At 43.5% G+C, this 16,141-nt stretch overlaps 2 protein-coding genes across 5 annotated transcripts in view; both read left to right on the forward strand.

The window, feature by feature from the left end:
- The window catches only part of smpx (small muscle protein X-linked), a 14,290-nt gene extending 2,608 nt beyond the window's left edge, over positions 1–11,682 (forward strand). For all 4 annotated transcript variants that reach the window (XM_071531337.1, XM_071531336.1, XM_071531334.1 and 1 more), the window contains 4 exons: positions 3,431–3,490; positions 6,206–6,292; positions 7,022–7,174; positions 10,199–11,682. In XM_071531337.1, the coding sequence (XP_071387438.1) occupies positions 3,455–3,490; positions 6,206–6,292; positions 7,022–7,171 (273 nt within the window). In that variant the 5' untranslated portion in view covers positions 3,431–3,454 and the 3' untranslated portion in view covers positions 7,172–7,174; positions 10,199–11,682. The remainder of the gene's footprint in view (positions 1–3,430; positions 3,491–6,205; positions 6,293–7,021; positions 7,175–10,198) is intronic.
- Positions 11,683–13,917: 2,235 nt separating this feature from the next.
- On the forward strand, positions 13,918–15,798 carry LOC139654252 (kelch-like protein 34). Its single transcript, XM_071531341.1, has 2 exons — positions 13,918–15,331; positions 15,392–15,798. The coding sequence occupies exons 1-2, from the start codon at positions 13,918–13,920 to the stop codon at positions 15,796–15,798; spliced, it is 1,821 nt and encodes a 606-aa protein (XP_071387442.1).
- The last annotated feature ends 343 nt before the right edge of the window (positions 15,799–16,141 follow it).

Here is a 16,141-nt window from a genome sequence, read left to right on the forward strand (position 1 = left end):
CATGAGTACGAGCGTGTGTGTGTGTGTGTGTGTGTGTGTGTGTGCGCGCGTGTGTGTATACGGGTGTGTATCGGGGTGTCTAGGCTTTTACTCCCGCCTCAAGGACAGCAAAGCCCTCACTGTATGTTGTTGCACAAACAGCACCGTGGAAACGGTAACTAAGTGCTGCTATTGAACGCAGCGACAGCAGCAGCCAGACAGACTGAAACACACACACTCCGCTTCTCTGGTCTGGATTCTTCTGCTCTGCTCTGAGCTACTTGTAGATAAGGTAAATAGGCCATGGAAACTTCACCGATTAGCAACCACTTAGGTCTGTGTTTATCTGCAAGATGACAAGAGGGAGAGAGGGAGGAGACAATAGACGAAAAGAGACGAAAAGAGAGAGAGGATGAGGAAGAGGGGGAAGAGAGTGAGGGATGTAAAGAGAATGAACAGTGAATGAAGTTAGAAGAGTTTGACCGATATGGGTTTTTATTGGCTGATACCGATACCTCTAGTTAGCTAATATTTTGTGCAGTTTTTTTTTAATTTGACAATTTTCATGCTGAAACATTCCAGAATTGTATTCTTGTCAAGGTGGGAAAGACTCTGAAACTCCATCATGTGACACTAAAACTCTCTACTAAATTAAAAAAAGGACCAATATTGGCCCTGTTATATCTGTCTGATTCTAGTTTGATGGTATGAAGATGAATAACTACAAAATGGCATGCAGGTAGGCTGAAAGACTGGGAAGAGGGAGGGAGATTAGAAGGAGAAAGGAAGAAAGAAAGAAAGAAAGAAAGAAAGAAAGAACTACGGAGCCCGGGAGTGGCCATCGGGAGAGAAAACATACGCACGATTTTAGTCACGTTAGTTCAAGTTTTAGTCCATTTGTGTGCATGAGATACAATTTGTTCCCTCGATTTCATTAAACTGTGTATTTTAGGAAAAAATGCAACTTAAAAGGAACCTTTTAGGTATTGCAGATAGGCCTAGTAAGGATTTGGTATGTTTATATCCATTGTCTGTTTACACTGAATAGGCAAATCCCCCAAATATTGCAACATATTTAGCCACTTAACCTTCAGGCCATGTAAACACAATCAAGTGGCTGCAACACACCCAGGACAGCCCCACATTTAAACATGATCACCAATATGTGCACTGACTCTTTATAAGCTCGTGAAGAGTGCATGTATTATTTATCGAGAGCACGATATCACTATTTCAAGGGCACGTTTTGGCAATTCATGCGCACAAATAAACCAAAACGAGGGCTCATTTTAACCAGAACGAGGGAACAAATTGTATCTCGAAAAAGAGAAAATGAGAGCTTGAATTGCATATTGTGCGCATGTTACAGTAAATCGTGGCCACGACATAGATCATTTTTCTCCTGATGGCCACTCCCGGGCTCCGTAAAGAACAGATAAACAAAGGAACAGTGTAAAAGTCAAGGACAGCTAGTACTCAGTGAAGTGCAGTGTGGGCTACAGAGTTTCAAAGAAAGGTGCAAAAGAAAACAAGACTACTGGACCATAATGTGACCAACCAGGCCAGGCACCAATGACCACAGATAAAAACAACAAAAGGACATACAGTAGTTCACCCTGTTAACCCTCGACGTGCCTGAATCTATTTCTAGATCTGAGCTGGTTTACATACTTTGTATTGTAACTGTTGGAGAGCAAAGCCATGCAAACACCAGGAGGAAGATTTGGATGCACGTCTATGGTTTCAGGCGCCACTGGAAAAATATATCTTAATAAGTCATTATTAGCTCTTGTATTAAGTCTATTCAGCTCCAATTCTCTAAAAAAGCAAGTTAAAAAAAGTAGTTTGTAAATAGGGCTAGGTTTTTTTCACTTGCATTTCAAGTGAGACAAATGGAGAGATTTCTATTTCCTTATTACTTATGAAGAAAATTCTTGCTTTGGGAAAAAAGCAAACATATCACACTCCATTGGTAGTTAATTTCACTTGCTTTAAGAAACGTAAGACTTTAAGACAGAATACAACATTTAAAGGTGTGTTTTCCTTTTCTTTCCTTATTCCAATGGATAACTGGGCAAACGTAGACAATGTCACATCAAGATATTTCCAGTGCAGCTACAATGGAGTTTGATTGCAGAACAACTGTCAACTATCTAAAACAATGTATGTAATGGTGTAATGGTGACTTTTGGCCAAAAGCACCAACAGTCTACAGCTCCATAATACCTAAAACATCAACAGGTTTTGGTGTCAGTCCCTCAGCATCAAAGAGCGAGGACTTCTTTCTAGACTCACCATTTTGCACCGACATTCAACACAGGGGGAAATCCATCATATAAGAGGCAGAGAGACCAGGCATTTTCAGTAATGGTCGTGATTTTATCAAGATTGGAAAAACTCTTGCTCTCTTGCTGCTATCGCTAGTTCAGGCCCGTTCTCTAAGGGTTGTTTAGAGGCATTCTGGGAAATGTAGGAAATCACTAACTAGGAAGAAGAAGACGAGGCAGATTGGGGGGAAGTGGGTTCACACAAAAAAGTAAATTACAACACTTCTCACATATGACAGTGTGAGAGTATTCAAGGATAGATTTTTGTTACTTGTTACTTGTTTCTGCAGTGCAGGCTGCTCATGTTGCTTGTTTCCTTCTCCTTGAGATGTGACTAGGTCATGTGATATGCTTGTAGTAGAGGTGAGACATGCCTATTAGCTCAGATTAGTAAGGTGTTACTTCAGTGATGTGTGTAGAGTTCAAACAAAAAAGCAAACGGTTGATAGTTTGACAGTAAAATCACTAATTCTGTGTTGGTGGCTGTGGTGACATATAAAGGTTTTCTTCATAAGCATTTTGGAATCACATGGAGAGTATTATCTGACTTACTCTGGGAAACCTTAACAGTATGTAACTCGAAGCTATTGCAAAATGGCATGACTTATATGGTTTGTTCAGATTTGAATTGAGGGCAATTCGATCGGTAAGCCTATTTAGAGCCTGTCACTACTGTTCCTATTCGGAGCAGACAACTGTCAGGGAAGGGAGATTGAATGCATTTAGATTCAGATTTCCTACTTAACCTGCCATACGCCTGTCATTTCAAGGCTTCCCTGACACATGCATGCTGAATTTGAGGTACCCATGCGCTTTTATTTTGACATCCCCGCTGTCTCTCTCTCTCTCTCTCTCTCTCTCTCTCTCTCTCTCTCTCTCTCTCTCTCTCTCCCTCTCATGAATGATTCAGAGAACAGTTCCTGTACCTGCTTCTCTCTGTAAGAGTCGCTAAGCAACTGAAATGCTATCCCAGGCCTTGAAAACCACAGAAACGGAGCCACAATGCCCCCAACATGCACACACACACATACACATATATGCACACACACACACACACACACACACACACACACACACACACACTTGTCCCGAGGCTGAATGCCTGTGATCTGTGTTTTCTGTAGGACAGTGGACTTCCCGGGGCGATTATGTCCAAACCTTCGTCCAACGTCAAGGCCCTTCAGGTAAAAGATTTCCATCTGTGTGTGTGTGTGTGTGTGTGTGTGTGTGTGTGTGTGTGTTTGTGCGAACCTGTGTGTGTGACACTAAAACCTAGTATTAGTCCTGTGTGAGTGTGATGTCCTGCATGGATGTGTAACTTCTTTTAGGTACAGGCAGAATGCAGGAAAATTGCATAATATTTATTTAAAAACACCATGGCCAAGTATTGTGGTCTTACTATATAGCTCAATGGGTTGAGCATGGCATTAACACAGACAGGGGTTTGATTTCCACTCTGGCAACTCATGCTAACATGTATGGTACTGCAAGACACACTGGTTAAAAGCATAATGCTCCTGTTTAAAATGAAGATACCCAGAAGACAGAGATATTTCCACATTTAAGTATTTATTGGTAAAGGCAGATACAGTACTGTACTTTTTGATCTCATTTAGAGTTCAGACTGTGCATATATCAAGGCTTTATTAGTGCAGGGCTTTAGCAAGGCGAAGGGATGCAGAGTTGTCTGTATATAAGTGTGTGTGTGTGTGTGTGTCTGGAAATGTGTGTGTGTGTGTGCTAATGGTTGTATGTGTGTGTATGTCGGAGAGGGTTTCTTACATCGTCTCTCTTCTCGTTGTGCTCATTTTCTTGTCTAACCATGGGATAGGCAACAGGACAGAGAATTTTAAATACCGGTACAGTACAAACACGAGGTTCATAGTTCAGTCTCCAACCCTTGTTCTGGAGAGCTAAAGAATCCATCTCAGCAACACATCACAGGTTTATTTCACCATTTTCATCTAGAAAATCTTTCTTTAACTATTGGCCTGTGCAGGGAAAGAAACCAGGCACTCACTGTTTTACCCGACAGTTTAGAATAGAAAACAACCACCAGACAGTAGTTGGTTCTCTGCCATAATGGCTGTTAGAACTGACAAACCTACCAGCCCACAGCCAAAATGATGAGTGATGAGTATTTAATTAATACAGTATAATAGTATTTGGTCAGTGGCTGGCATTTCACTCCCTGGCTGCAAGGTGAAGTTCAAATTTCTACGTTTGTGTGAGTTTTGTTTGGGCTGAAAAATTCCCCTTCTCTGATAGTAATGTGACACTTGATTGATCTCCAGAGGGAAATTCTCCTGTTGCTTGCGCTCCTCTGTGGAGGATAAAGTGCAGGCTCAGCTACAGAACAGCGTCCTTTCGAGCTGGAGTCAGTGTCTTGCTCAAGGACACTTCAGCAGGGCAGATGCTTGTTGACATGGTGCTTGACCACCAACAGAAAGTCTGTTGGTCAAACACTTGGCCACCCTGCTGCCCCCCCCCAGAAAAAAAACATCTAGGACCTCCTTATCTAGACCTTCCCTTCATGTTCACGTAATGCTTTCACCAAGTTTAGTCAGGAGGCGAGCTTAAAGGATTAGTTCACCACCAAAATGGAAAGTCATTATTTACCCCCCGTGCCAACTCCACTGAAGTTCACAGGACCATTAAACTCACAGCAAGTTAATGGCGCCATCTTTTTACAGCTCCAAAAAAAGCATAAAATGTCCATTGGTTTTCTCCAAATGGCTCATGCAGCGTGATTCAAGTGTTTCATAGCCAACAGATTGCACCGCAGGTCCCAAAGTCCAATATTTACCTCATTATCTGCTATATTTTCCTCACTGACAATTGCTCTGGTCGAACTGTGCATCCTAAGCAGAATCTAAACTGTAGGGTGTGTAGCAGAGCATTGTCAGTGAGGGAAACAAAGGGGATAATGAGGTAAATATTGGACTTTTGGACCTGCGGAGCAATCGATCGGCTACAAAACACTCGGATTATGCTGCACGGGCTGTTTGGAGAAATCTGATAGACAGTTAATGACTTTTTTTGGAACTGTAAAAAGGATGGCCTTATTAATTTTAATAGCTTGGGGGAAGGCTGGAAAGGTCCTGTGGATTTCAGTGGAGTTTCAACAGACATGGGGATGAGCAGATAAAGACTGAATTTTCATTTTGGGTGTGAACTATTCCTTTAATCTTTGGTTGTGCCCAGTGGAATGTCAGAAGATGATTGCTAACAGCACACTAAGCATAAATCAGTAATAAATCCATGCCAAAGCAACATTTATACAAATCTCAGCAAACATGCTGCGGATGAGGCGATTTTGTCCAACGTTTTTTTGTTCAATCTTTGTACCTTAATCTCTCTCTCTCTGGGAAAAATATAACTCTCTCATATGAACAACAGCCTCCTGTATACAGCTTGCATTTCTCCAGGACCAGGGTTGGTGACACACGCCACACTCCCTCTCTGTACAACTGTACAATATGAGGATAATATATACAATACAGTACAGTACAATACAATACAAAACACATCACATCCAAGTGACAGGACGTCTGAGCAGGCTGCATTACAGTAACATCAACTTAGCGGGCAGACTCTCATCTCTGAGCTTTGTGTGTGTGTGTGGGCGTGTGTGTGTGTGTGTGTGTGTGTGTTCATTTTAATAAAGACACAGGACTCTTTATGGACATGATCATACCAGGAAGTCGTGGTCATAATCAAAACAGAGGGTTTTGAGGAAACAGCAGGAGCACACACACAGACACAGACGCTCTCTCTCACACACACACACACACACACACACACACACACACACACACACACACACATACAAAAGGAACTTAGGTATTCGTTTGGGTGTTGAAAGCAGCATCTCATTGGTTGCTCTTGCTGTCCGTCAGGCTAATTTGAACATCCCGATGGGAGCTCTGCGTCCAGGGGCGGGACATCCTGTCAGAAGGAGAGAGGAGACAGTAGACACAGAAGAGGTAAGGCAACACAGAAGACACACACACACACACACACACACACACACTCAGAGGGTTGGGTAATAGCAGAGTACTTGTAGGGGTGTAATGTATCTAAATACAACAAATTTTGACTGTATTCCATTACATCTGATTATAGGTACTTGTCAAAAAATTAGTAAATAAGATTGCAGAAGATTTTGTTTTGTATGCAAACCACAAATACATTTCCTGAACTTAGTAATTTTTCACTTTTTCGTATCTTTGTCTTTTTATACCTTTATACCTCAGATATGTCAAAGTAATCTGAAAGTAACTGAAAGTAATCAGAATACGTTACTGAGTAATCCCTTGGATTACTGTATGTTAGTGATTACAATTTTTATGCGGTAACTAGTAAATGGAATGGAATAATACATTTTTAAAGTAATCTGAGTGCTGCACACACACACACACACACACACACACACACACACAAACACACAAACACACACACGCAGAAAATAGTTTGGGCTTGGTGATCTGAAGAACCAATATTTATGTAATTTACTGTAGTAGTTTGCCAAAGAAATCCATCTTTTATTCCATTTTGTGAGACAAACAACCAACAAACTTTGGACAACACTCAGCTCTTACAGTGATGCAGTTCACAGTTATCAGCCACCACCATACAAGCAGCAGCTTTGATGTGAGACATGCAACCCATTTTCAGTTTCTATTTCTGATTGGATTTGGCTGGCTGATTGACAGCCCCCTTCCCCAGACCTCCCCCAGGCCACGGCCCAGACGCCGGAGGAGAAGAAGACGTTGCCGGGCGCGGTGAAACTCCCCGGTCCTGCCGTCAACCTATCAGAGCTGCAGAACGTCAAGAACGAACTACGATGGGTCACCAAGGATTAATACGTAGGTACTCAGCTGGAGTCACTCTTAAAGGGGAGTAGCCCTGACTTTCAGCTGTGAAATATGAAGAATTTCACAGCAAAATAAGATACACACTCTTTGAAAAAAATGACACTGTTACAAAATGATTGATAGCACAAAATGGAAACAAATTATGGTGTTCTCTAAAGCACAGTAGTTAACTTAGCTTCACAACTGACAAATTGCTTCCACTTTATTTATTTATTTATTTTTTCAAAAAAAGGAAATACAGCATTTTGGCAGACAATTTAAGTCATATTATTCAGTCGCCCAAAGACAGAATGGGAACCAGAGTACATTTTCTGGTTTTTGAGTTAGTGCTACTATGATATGAACCTCATTTGGATGCAAAAGCTCTGGCAAACCCTGTAGGCTGGGACAGTGATTAATATACAGAGAATGAACAGAGCATTAAAAGGTAGCCTAAAAGTAAAAAATAGAAAGAAAGAAAGAAAGAAAGAAAGAGATGGCTTCAAGGCAATGTAACATCCTCTGGCAGCCATATTGGAGGTGCTCAGCTAAACGTACAATTTTGCTATCTCAACAGAATTTACTAGACAAAGTTAATTTCTGTGCTGTTTATGAGTAGGACCTGATCAGCAAACACGCCTAGTAGAAATTAGTAGTTGCAAGTAGCTTTATGTTAACATTAACATCAGTTGCTTTGGTAAATTAGTCTTCTGGCTAGTTAGCTAGCTAACACAGCCGAAACCAACTGTTTTAGCTGAGCTGACTCTTCTCAAGCTACAACTCGCAATGTTTTGGCGCATAGGGCTGAAGACAAGACAGTTTCCTGGGTCGATAACCTAAATTTGGAAATAAATCTCCCTTATCAGACTATTTACTTTTACTTCTAACATAACATTGACCTAAACCAACACCACAACAATCTCTTTTCAGGTGTCTCTCTTATGCTAGCCTTGCTGTGACATTTAGCCATTATTTGCATTCAGCTAATTCTCCACTAAACCTCATCAGACGTGTTCGCTACAGGAGATGTGTGACTAAAACTGCAAAGCCTATTCAGTGTTGTTGTTTTTGCGGATCAGGTAACAGAGTTTCCACGAAAAAATGCAAATGAAAGCGAAACTAAGGGACCACAAAATTGAGTAGGTTTTGAATAGGAGTTTCATGCAAAACACAAAATTGACTCTCATCTCATTTTGCCATATCATACAACTATTAAAATTAGAGTAGATAAGGCTATTGAATTCTCAACATTGTTCTTAGAAATAGAATTTGACTCTTTTTGATGAGCTGTTTTGCCTTCTGTGCACACTGTATTGAAACTAATGGGATCATTATTAGCCATCTAAAAATAATATAACCATTAACATACATCACATGGTGACAAAAAGACATTTCTGAGCTATTTTAGAAGTTAATCAGTTATTTATTGACACTTTTCCATATTTAAACGTCCTAAAAATGTATGAGATGCTAGCGTCCAACGGGAATATAGTCTTTTCTCAATCATCCCTTTTCTCCTCAAATTGCGTTAATTATGAAATTGGGTGCTATTTCCCTTGAAAGATCCAAAGCAACTCTTTGATGTTTTATTAGTGGCAAGTGAGGCGTTTTACAGCATATTTTAAAATCTTATCCTGGCAGGAAATATGTGGATGTGTTGATTGTGTTGATGTGTGGACTTACTGAACATTTACAACGACATCAGTGTCATTATGTCACTGTAACAGTATGGGAGTTAAAGGGTTGAATGCACAGACGTACTGGACAGTATTACTGGGACTTGCCTTCACAGTAATAATAACATGCAGTGGTCAGAGTTCACCACAGGGAGTCAGTGTAGGCTGCGGAGCGTTGTTTAGGTCAGGAGGAGTGTGTGTTGTTGATGCCTCTCTCTGTGTGTGTGTGGGCAGTAGGGTTTGAGTCAGGCTCTATTTATACATGTGTGAGAGTGTGTGTTTTGGAAAGAGAGAGAGAGAGAGAGAGAGAGAGAAAGAGAGAGAGAGAGAGAGAGAGAGAGATACAAAAGCAGATTGAGAGAGAGAGCAGCAGAGGGGCGGTCTGTGCTGTGACTTTCTCAGTGGGACACATAAACCACAGTATCAAAACACAGTGTCTCCTGCCCTGCCCAAACCATGTGGGTGTGCTGTGTAGGAGAGAGAGAGAGAGAGAGAGAGAGAGAGAGAGAGAGAGAGACAGAGACAGAGAGACAGAGACGGAGACAGAAAGAGAGATACAAAAGCAGATTGTAGTTTTAGTTATGCAAACATTTCTCGGAGGCAGAGCTGCCTTGGGGGCAGAAATAATCTCATTGGTTGAACTAAACTTAAATGGGCAGAGCCAATGAATGAGTTTTCCAGACCCCAAATTAGCTAACTGGCAAACTTGAATGGCAAAGGAAAACCGAATTGTTTTCAGTCATTCATGATCATGCCATTCATGATGTTGGAAGGTCAGAAGGCAGATAACTATAGCTTAACTAGATAATAGGCTAGTATGACTAGTTTGAGGCCAGCTAGGCTAACTAGCTAACCTAGATAACTTAGTATGACTACATCTTTTCAGTTAATAGCAGAGCACTAGGCTTCATAATATTAGCTTCCACCTCTCGCCTTTTTCACTGGGCTTCAGTCTAATATTACTTAGCTAGAAAAACTTTTTTGGCTTTGCCCATTGAGGTTTAACTCCACCAATGAGATTATTTCTGCCTCCAGAGCAGCTCTGCCTCCAAGAAATTAATTTTATGACAAAAACTCCTATCTGTAAAATGGAAAGAAACAGAACAAGTGACAGACAGAGATATTTCTGTTTCTCTCTCTATTGCCCCCTCTGGGCAATAGAGAGAGAAACAGAGAGACAGAGAGAGAGCAGTGATAGGTGATAGATCAACTATCCATGAATATGATGACTTTGCCCTGTCCTTGTCGTCCTGGCCGTCCTGCTCTCTCAGGATCAGCTGCTGTAGTTGTGTAAACCGCTGAGACCAGACAGTGGAAATCCCTCACAGTGTCTTTCTGTGTCTCTCTGTGTCTCCTCCAGCATCCCCGAACAGAGTGGAAGGCAGATATCTTCATAGACACAGACTCGCCCATTGCCACTGAAGACAAACTACAATCAAATCCCTACATGTTGAGCAACACCAACAGCTTTCTGTTAAGCTAAGCCAACGATCTACGGGCAGAAAATGTCAACAAGAAGCAGGCATCCATGAACTGTCTTCCACTCAATTAACAGGCTGCAAAAAGAAGTCCATATTAGCAAGTCATTTAATGCTGTGTTTTGTTACTAAATCTTATTTTTTGAAAACAATTATAGAAATGGAGTGAGACAATTTCACTTGTTTCCAATGCCGCTTCACTTGCTTAAAATAATTTTCTTTACAACAGTAATGATGTATGAAAATGAGGCAGACAATTTTTTTGCTTGTCTAAAGAAAAATGAGATTTTAAGACTGAATACAAGACTAAATAACTGATTAAGATGGACATTTGCTGCAGTGAACACGTGACAATCGACTCAAACCACTCTAACCCAAGGAATCAAAAACAGCAACTGTGATTTCCCACTAAACTCTGTGACCAACCAACTTTAAGAGACTAGAACCATGACAAGTAACTGATTGAAAAAAAAAGCATTTATTCAGCTGCTGCCTTGTTCAAAAAACATGCAGTTTAAGTGTAAGAACACTGTTTCTTTTCCCTTGTTGTCAGCACTAAAAACTGTTCAGCACTGCTTTATAGTGATGCTCTCTGTTAAATTATTCATTTCTAACTGCAGTTGTACACCACAATTCATGATGATGTTTAAGTTAATTTGTAAAACTGTTTTTTTTCCTTTTTGTTTCATTACTGTGGTTCCCAGAAACAGATTTCTTCAGCAAACTGCTGCAATAAATCATATAATGGTTCTACAAACCCAAACTCTTCTATCTGCTACTGTATACATCTGGCTTTAAAGGAGAACACCGGTGTCACTTAGAGTTATAGTCTATTTACTACTGTCTACATCTAGTTTACATTTCTAACATTCTAGTTTACGTTTCTAAACTACAAACTTTACGGTGTCACACCTAGCTTTAAATTCACTGCTGTCCCGGCTAACAAAGACGCCTCAAATAAGAAGACATACATATGACAATAAAGTTTGTGTAGCAACATGTTTTTTTTAGGGATTATTTGCTGGAGGAGACTTCCATTTCTTCCTGTGGGAGTCAGGTGACTGACAGGAAGCAGAGCGAAATGTAAATAACGATAAAACAGAAACTTTACGGCTTCATGGCGTCATACTGTGAATGATTATCTTTCTCTGGTGATTTTCAAGTGTGTGGAAGTTTCATGCTGTACAGGAATGGATGGCAGCAAAAGGCTTCTTCTGAATTTAGGAAAATGAGCGCTGATATCTCCAACTATGCTGACTGTGTGCAGACAAACCAGGAATAATGTAAATGAGAGGGGCAACCTGGATGATTGGCACAAACTTAAAAAAAAAAACTGGTATTATCCATTAAAGGAAGTTTGAGAGTGTTTCTGTGTGAGTGTGTGTGTGTCCCTGCAAATTCACATTCATACATGGGCAACATTTGCATCCACTTTTTTCTGTGTGTGTGTTGTGTGTGTTATGGATGTACTGGGTTTTGGGGCTCAGCTTTGTATTTGGAGTCGCTTTGATCCCAGCCTAAAGCCTCAAAATCCGTCTGATTCAGGAAGGAATGTTAGATAACATAACAATGTGACGGACCCCCCCCTCCAACCCCACCACACACACACACACACACACACAAATGCCCCCCATCTCTCCCCTATCACTGCGTATCCATCATCGCATCACATGTCCACACACGCACAAATGCACACACATACACACACACACTCACACACAGCAGCGGACAGCTGTAGCTAACTTTAGCCTCCATCAGGTCATAGTGGAATATTTTACTGAGAAAGAAACACTGTTTGTGTTTTTCTTCTATAAGAAAGGACTTGACATTGTGCGGGAAAGATTAAAAACATGTTGCAGTTTCAAGAGAGACGAGTCTGTTTTTCTCTTTGGGAGTATGTCCTTTGCACTGTATTTTGGACTGGAGTAATGCTTCCATAAAACAAGCACACACACACACACACACACACACACACACAAGCACACAAGTACACACTCATCCTCGCGGCGACTGTGAGCCAGCGTCTATTCAGAGACGATGATCATAATTCACTAAAAATCTTGTGAGAGCGCCGCAAGAACTTGTAAGTACGCAATAAAAAGACATTGTTTGCATATTTATGTGAGTGTGTGTGTGTGTTTGTGTGGATCAGTGTGTGCGTCAGACAGTAGCAAATCACACAGTAGCTCAGCATTAATCAGGCAACCGTAAACACGGCGGACACCTTGGAGCTCGATACTGCTAATAAATCCATTCCTTCATTCCCTTTTTCACCCTCCCTCCCTCCATCCCTCCATCAGCTCTCTCCCTCCATCAGCTCTCTCCCTCCCCTCTAACCCCATCTACCACTCCACACAAACAATAGCACAGCATCTATCCACAATGCTGAATATTTAAATAGTACGCTGTAACAGGCCACGGAAAGGTTAAACGCCTTGCGAAAAGGTCACGGCTTACCCTAACACCAAAAGCTATGCGCTACCTTTGACACTCGTAAAACCTTTCATACTTAGCTCACTGACAGCTTGGCAGAACTTTCTCCGGCTCGATATGTACCTCACACCGAGTCGATGTGTCTCTCTGGCTGTGTCTGTGTTTCTATTCCTGTCGTCATGGCGATGAGGGCACAGATAGGCGCCGTGGCAACCGTGCCCTGGAATCTTGGGCACAGACTAGCAGCTGCATTTACCAATGAGTTCATCCACTGGGATAGACACTAAAACCCTGCCAAGCTCCCTCTCTCTCTTTGTGTGTGTGTGTGTGTGTGTGTGTGTGTGTGTGTGCGTGTGTGTGTGCGCGTGTTCGGCGTGTGTATATGCTGGTTTAGTTTGATGCATGTATGATACTCCCTCCTGGACACAGAGGAAAGGGCAACACAAACACCGCACCATCACAGAGACAGACAGGAGGTCATGGGATGGTGCAGGTTTATGGGCCAGGGGGGCGGTACATGGGACTGTGTGAGTGTGTGTGTGTGTGTGTGTGTGTGTGTGTGTGTGTGTCTGGGGGTAGCTGGTTAACCTTCCTATCATGCTGCTAACGTGTCACATGCCCGCCGCTGCAGACAGAGCGAGACAAAAACACAGATGGAGAGACTTCGGCTCAGAAGACGCACTCTCTCCTCTCCTCTCCTCTCCTTGACTCTCTTCCCTTTCCCCGCTCTCCTGCTTTCCTACTAATCCCTAATTCACTTTGCAAATCTTTGTCGAGTGTGCTTCTTTTGTCTGGCTTTGCTCGTCGGTCACATTGTCTTTTTCTCTTCTTTTTCTTTTTTGTGACTACACTTGTCCGCTTCTCCTCGTCATTTCTCCTTCTCATGCTTACTTTTTCTTTTCTACTTTTTCTGCCTTTTTCTTCCTCCTTTTCCTTTTCGCATTTTATTTCTTTAATGTCTCCCCCTGTCATGTTACTTTTCTCCTCAGCCTCCTACTGCGAGCTCCCTCTCACTGCTGCTTCATTAGTCTTTCCCGTCTAGGCTTATTCTTTCTGATCTTTCTACTCGTCCTCTAACAGTCCCTTTGACTTTCCCCCACTCTAAGAAGCCAGTCTCCTGTCCTTCTTCCTCCTTTCCTTCCCTTCCTCCCTCCCTTGTGTCCTTTGGATGGAGAGTTACTCCCTCCTCTACAGTTCCTCCCACAGGACGGGACTCCTCTCGGGGTTCCAGCGCCTGCGCTCTGAGAGGAGGATGTGCGACGTCGTCCTGGAGACGGGGGGCACGTCGTTCCCGTGTCATCGCGCCCTGTTAGCCAGCTCCAGCGACTATTTCTGGGCTCTGTTTGGAGAGAGCACAGCGGAGAGATTAGCAGCCTCGATTAGCCTGCCAGCGCTAACGCCTGAGGGTTTAGAGGCCGTTCTGGACTTCCTGTATTCCGGCTGGCTCGGCCTATCACTGCCTACCCTTCCTGCTGTCTTGGAAGCGGCCAGATACTTGCAGGTGCAGACGGCCGTGTCGATATGTGAGCGCTTCATTACCGACGGCTTGTGTGCTAGCAACTGCTGCTGCTACGCTAACTTGGCAGAGGGCCACGCCCTCCCAAATGCGCTTGCGGCTGCGAATCATACGATCGCCATGGAGATGGGGAGGTTACTACAGGAAAACAGGGAGGGACTTCTCGAGCTGAACATCCAATCACTGATGGCGGTGCTAGATGCCGATGATATACCTGCTGTCAAGGAGGTGGAGCTAATAAAACTGGCTCTGGATTGGTTGGATGCGAATGGCCCCCTCCCGCTGCTGAGATCCAATCTTCTGCTGAGTCGCCTGCGCTTCGGATTGGTCGCCACCTCTGACCTCACTAATCTCAGCCACTCCCACAGAGCAATGGCCACGCCTCTAATAAGAAGTCAGCTGACTCGAGCGCTGGAGTACCATGGGCTGGGTTCAGCTCAACCAATCAGACAGAGCAGACAGACCTCGCTCAGAGCGTTGCCCAATCGTGTGCTGCTAGTGGGAGGAGGGGCCAGCCCGGATTGGCCAGAACAACAGGTACTGACCTTTGATCTCACAGACAGGAAGTTTTCATCACTGACTTCTGGTCTCCCGCGGCGACTAAGAAAACAGTGCGTGTGCTCAGTAGGAGGTTTCCTCTTCGTGATTGGAGGAGAAGAGGTGAGAGCGGGAGGTGAGGATGGAGGGAAGTCCGTTCCCGTGACGACATCCAACCAGGTGTGGCGATACGATCCCCGCTTTGAATGCTGGGAGGAGGCGGGGTCGATGCTGGAGAGAAGGGCCCAGTTCGCCTGCTGCGTCGTGGAGGATGTTATTTATGCCATAGGGGGGCAGCACACGCGTCCGGAAACAAACACACACACCTCCGTGGCTTCGGTTGAGTTTTACGACATGGCGGCGGGGACGTGGAGGAGAGGAGCGGCGATGCCCCGCCCCCTTTGCGGCCACGCTTCGGCCGTGCTCGATAATGGAATCTATGTGTCAGGTGGGGTTCCAGATGACAATGGCGATATAGAGGGCAGTGACTGGGGTGGTAACCGGGGTGGTAACCAGGACGGTAACCAGGGTGCTATCCAGGATGGTAACCAGGGTGATTACCGGGGTGGTAACCAAGGTAATCGGCAAGAGAGCAGTCGAGAAGTCCTGTTCTGGGACCTCAGTAGCAAAGTCTGGGAGAAGAGAGCCTCCATGTCCATTGCCAGATTTGGTCACCGCATGGCAACCGTCCACGGCCATATCTACGCCTTGTTAGGGATGTACGAGCCCTTCTGTGACATCGAACGATACGATTCGCGGGCAGACCACTGGACCCGCCTCCGGCCTCTCCTCATTGGCTCATCCAGCTACGGGCTGGCGACAACGCCGACTGGGAGCCTGCTGCTGTTTGGAGGGAGGAAGTGGAGCGAAGGGCAGGAGGTGACGGTGAGGAGCGTGTTGGAATACGACACGGAGAGAGACCGCTGGAGAGAGATCTGCCAGCTGCCCAGACCGCTCACTGGGACGGAGTGCACACTGCTGCCCCTGCCAGACTGAGTGCTAAAAGAAATCTCCATCTTAGCAAGGGATGTAATCCAGTATCTAGAGTCTGAAGTGAGATAATTTCACTTGATTCCAGTGCAAATCAACTAGTTTCAAGGATTTTCTTAAATCATTATTGTGCAACACAGTCTGAAAACTGTGGGAAATGAGCACACATTTTAAAATGCAGAATAATGTGAAGATTATTTACCTCTATTATGAAAGGATTATGTGACAGCTCAAATTGGACACGCCATTTTCACATGTTTGTCAAAGTTATCTAATGGTTACTTTTGGCAGAGTGTAGATATGCATTATTCCAAGATAAACATTTCAAAGTGAAATTATCTCACTCCAG

The sequence above is a fragment of the Centroberyx affinis genome, unplaced genomic scaffold (genome assembly GCF_046629955.1).
Source record: "Centroberyx affinis isolate AG114_WGS23_722 - 3 ecotype Tasmania unplaced genomic scaffold, CSIRO-AGI_Caff_v1 ptg002065l_1, whole genome shotgun sequence".
In the NCBI taxonomy this organism is placed as follows: Eukaryota; Metazoa; Chordata; class Actinopteri; order Beryciformes; family Berycidae; genus Centroberyx; species Centroberyx affinis.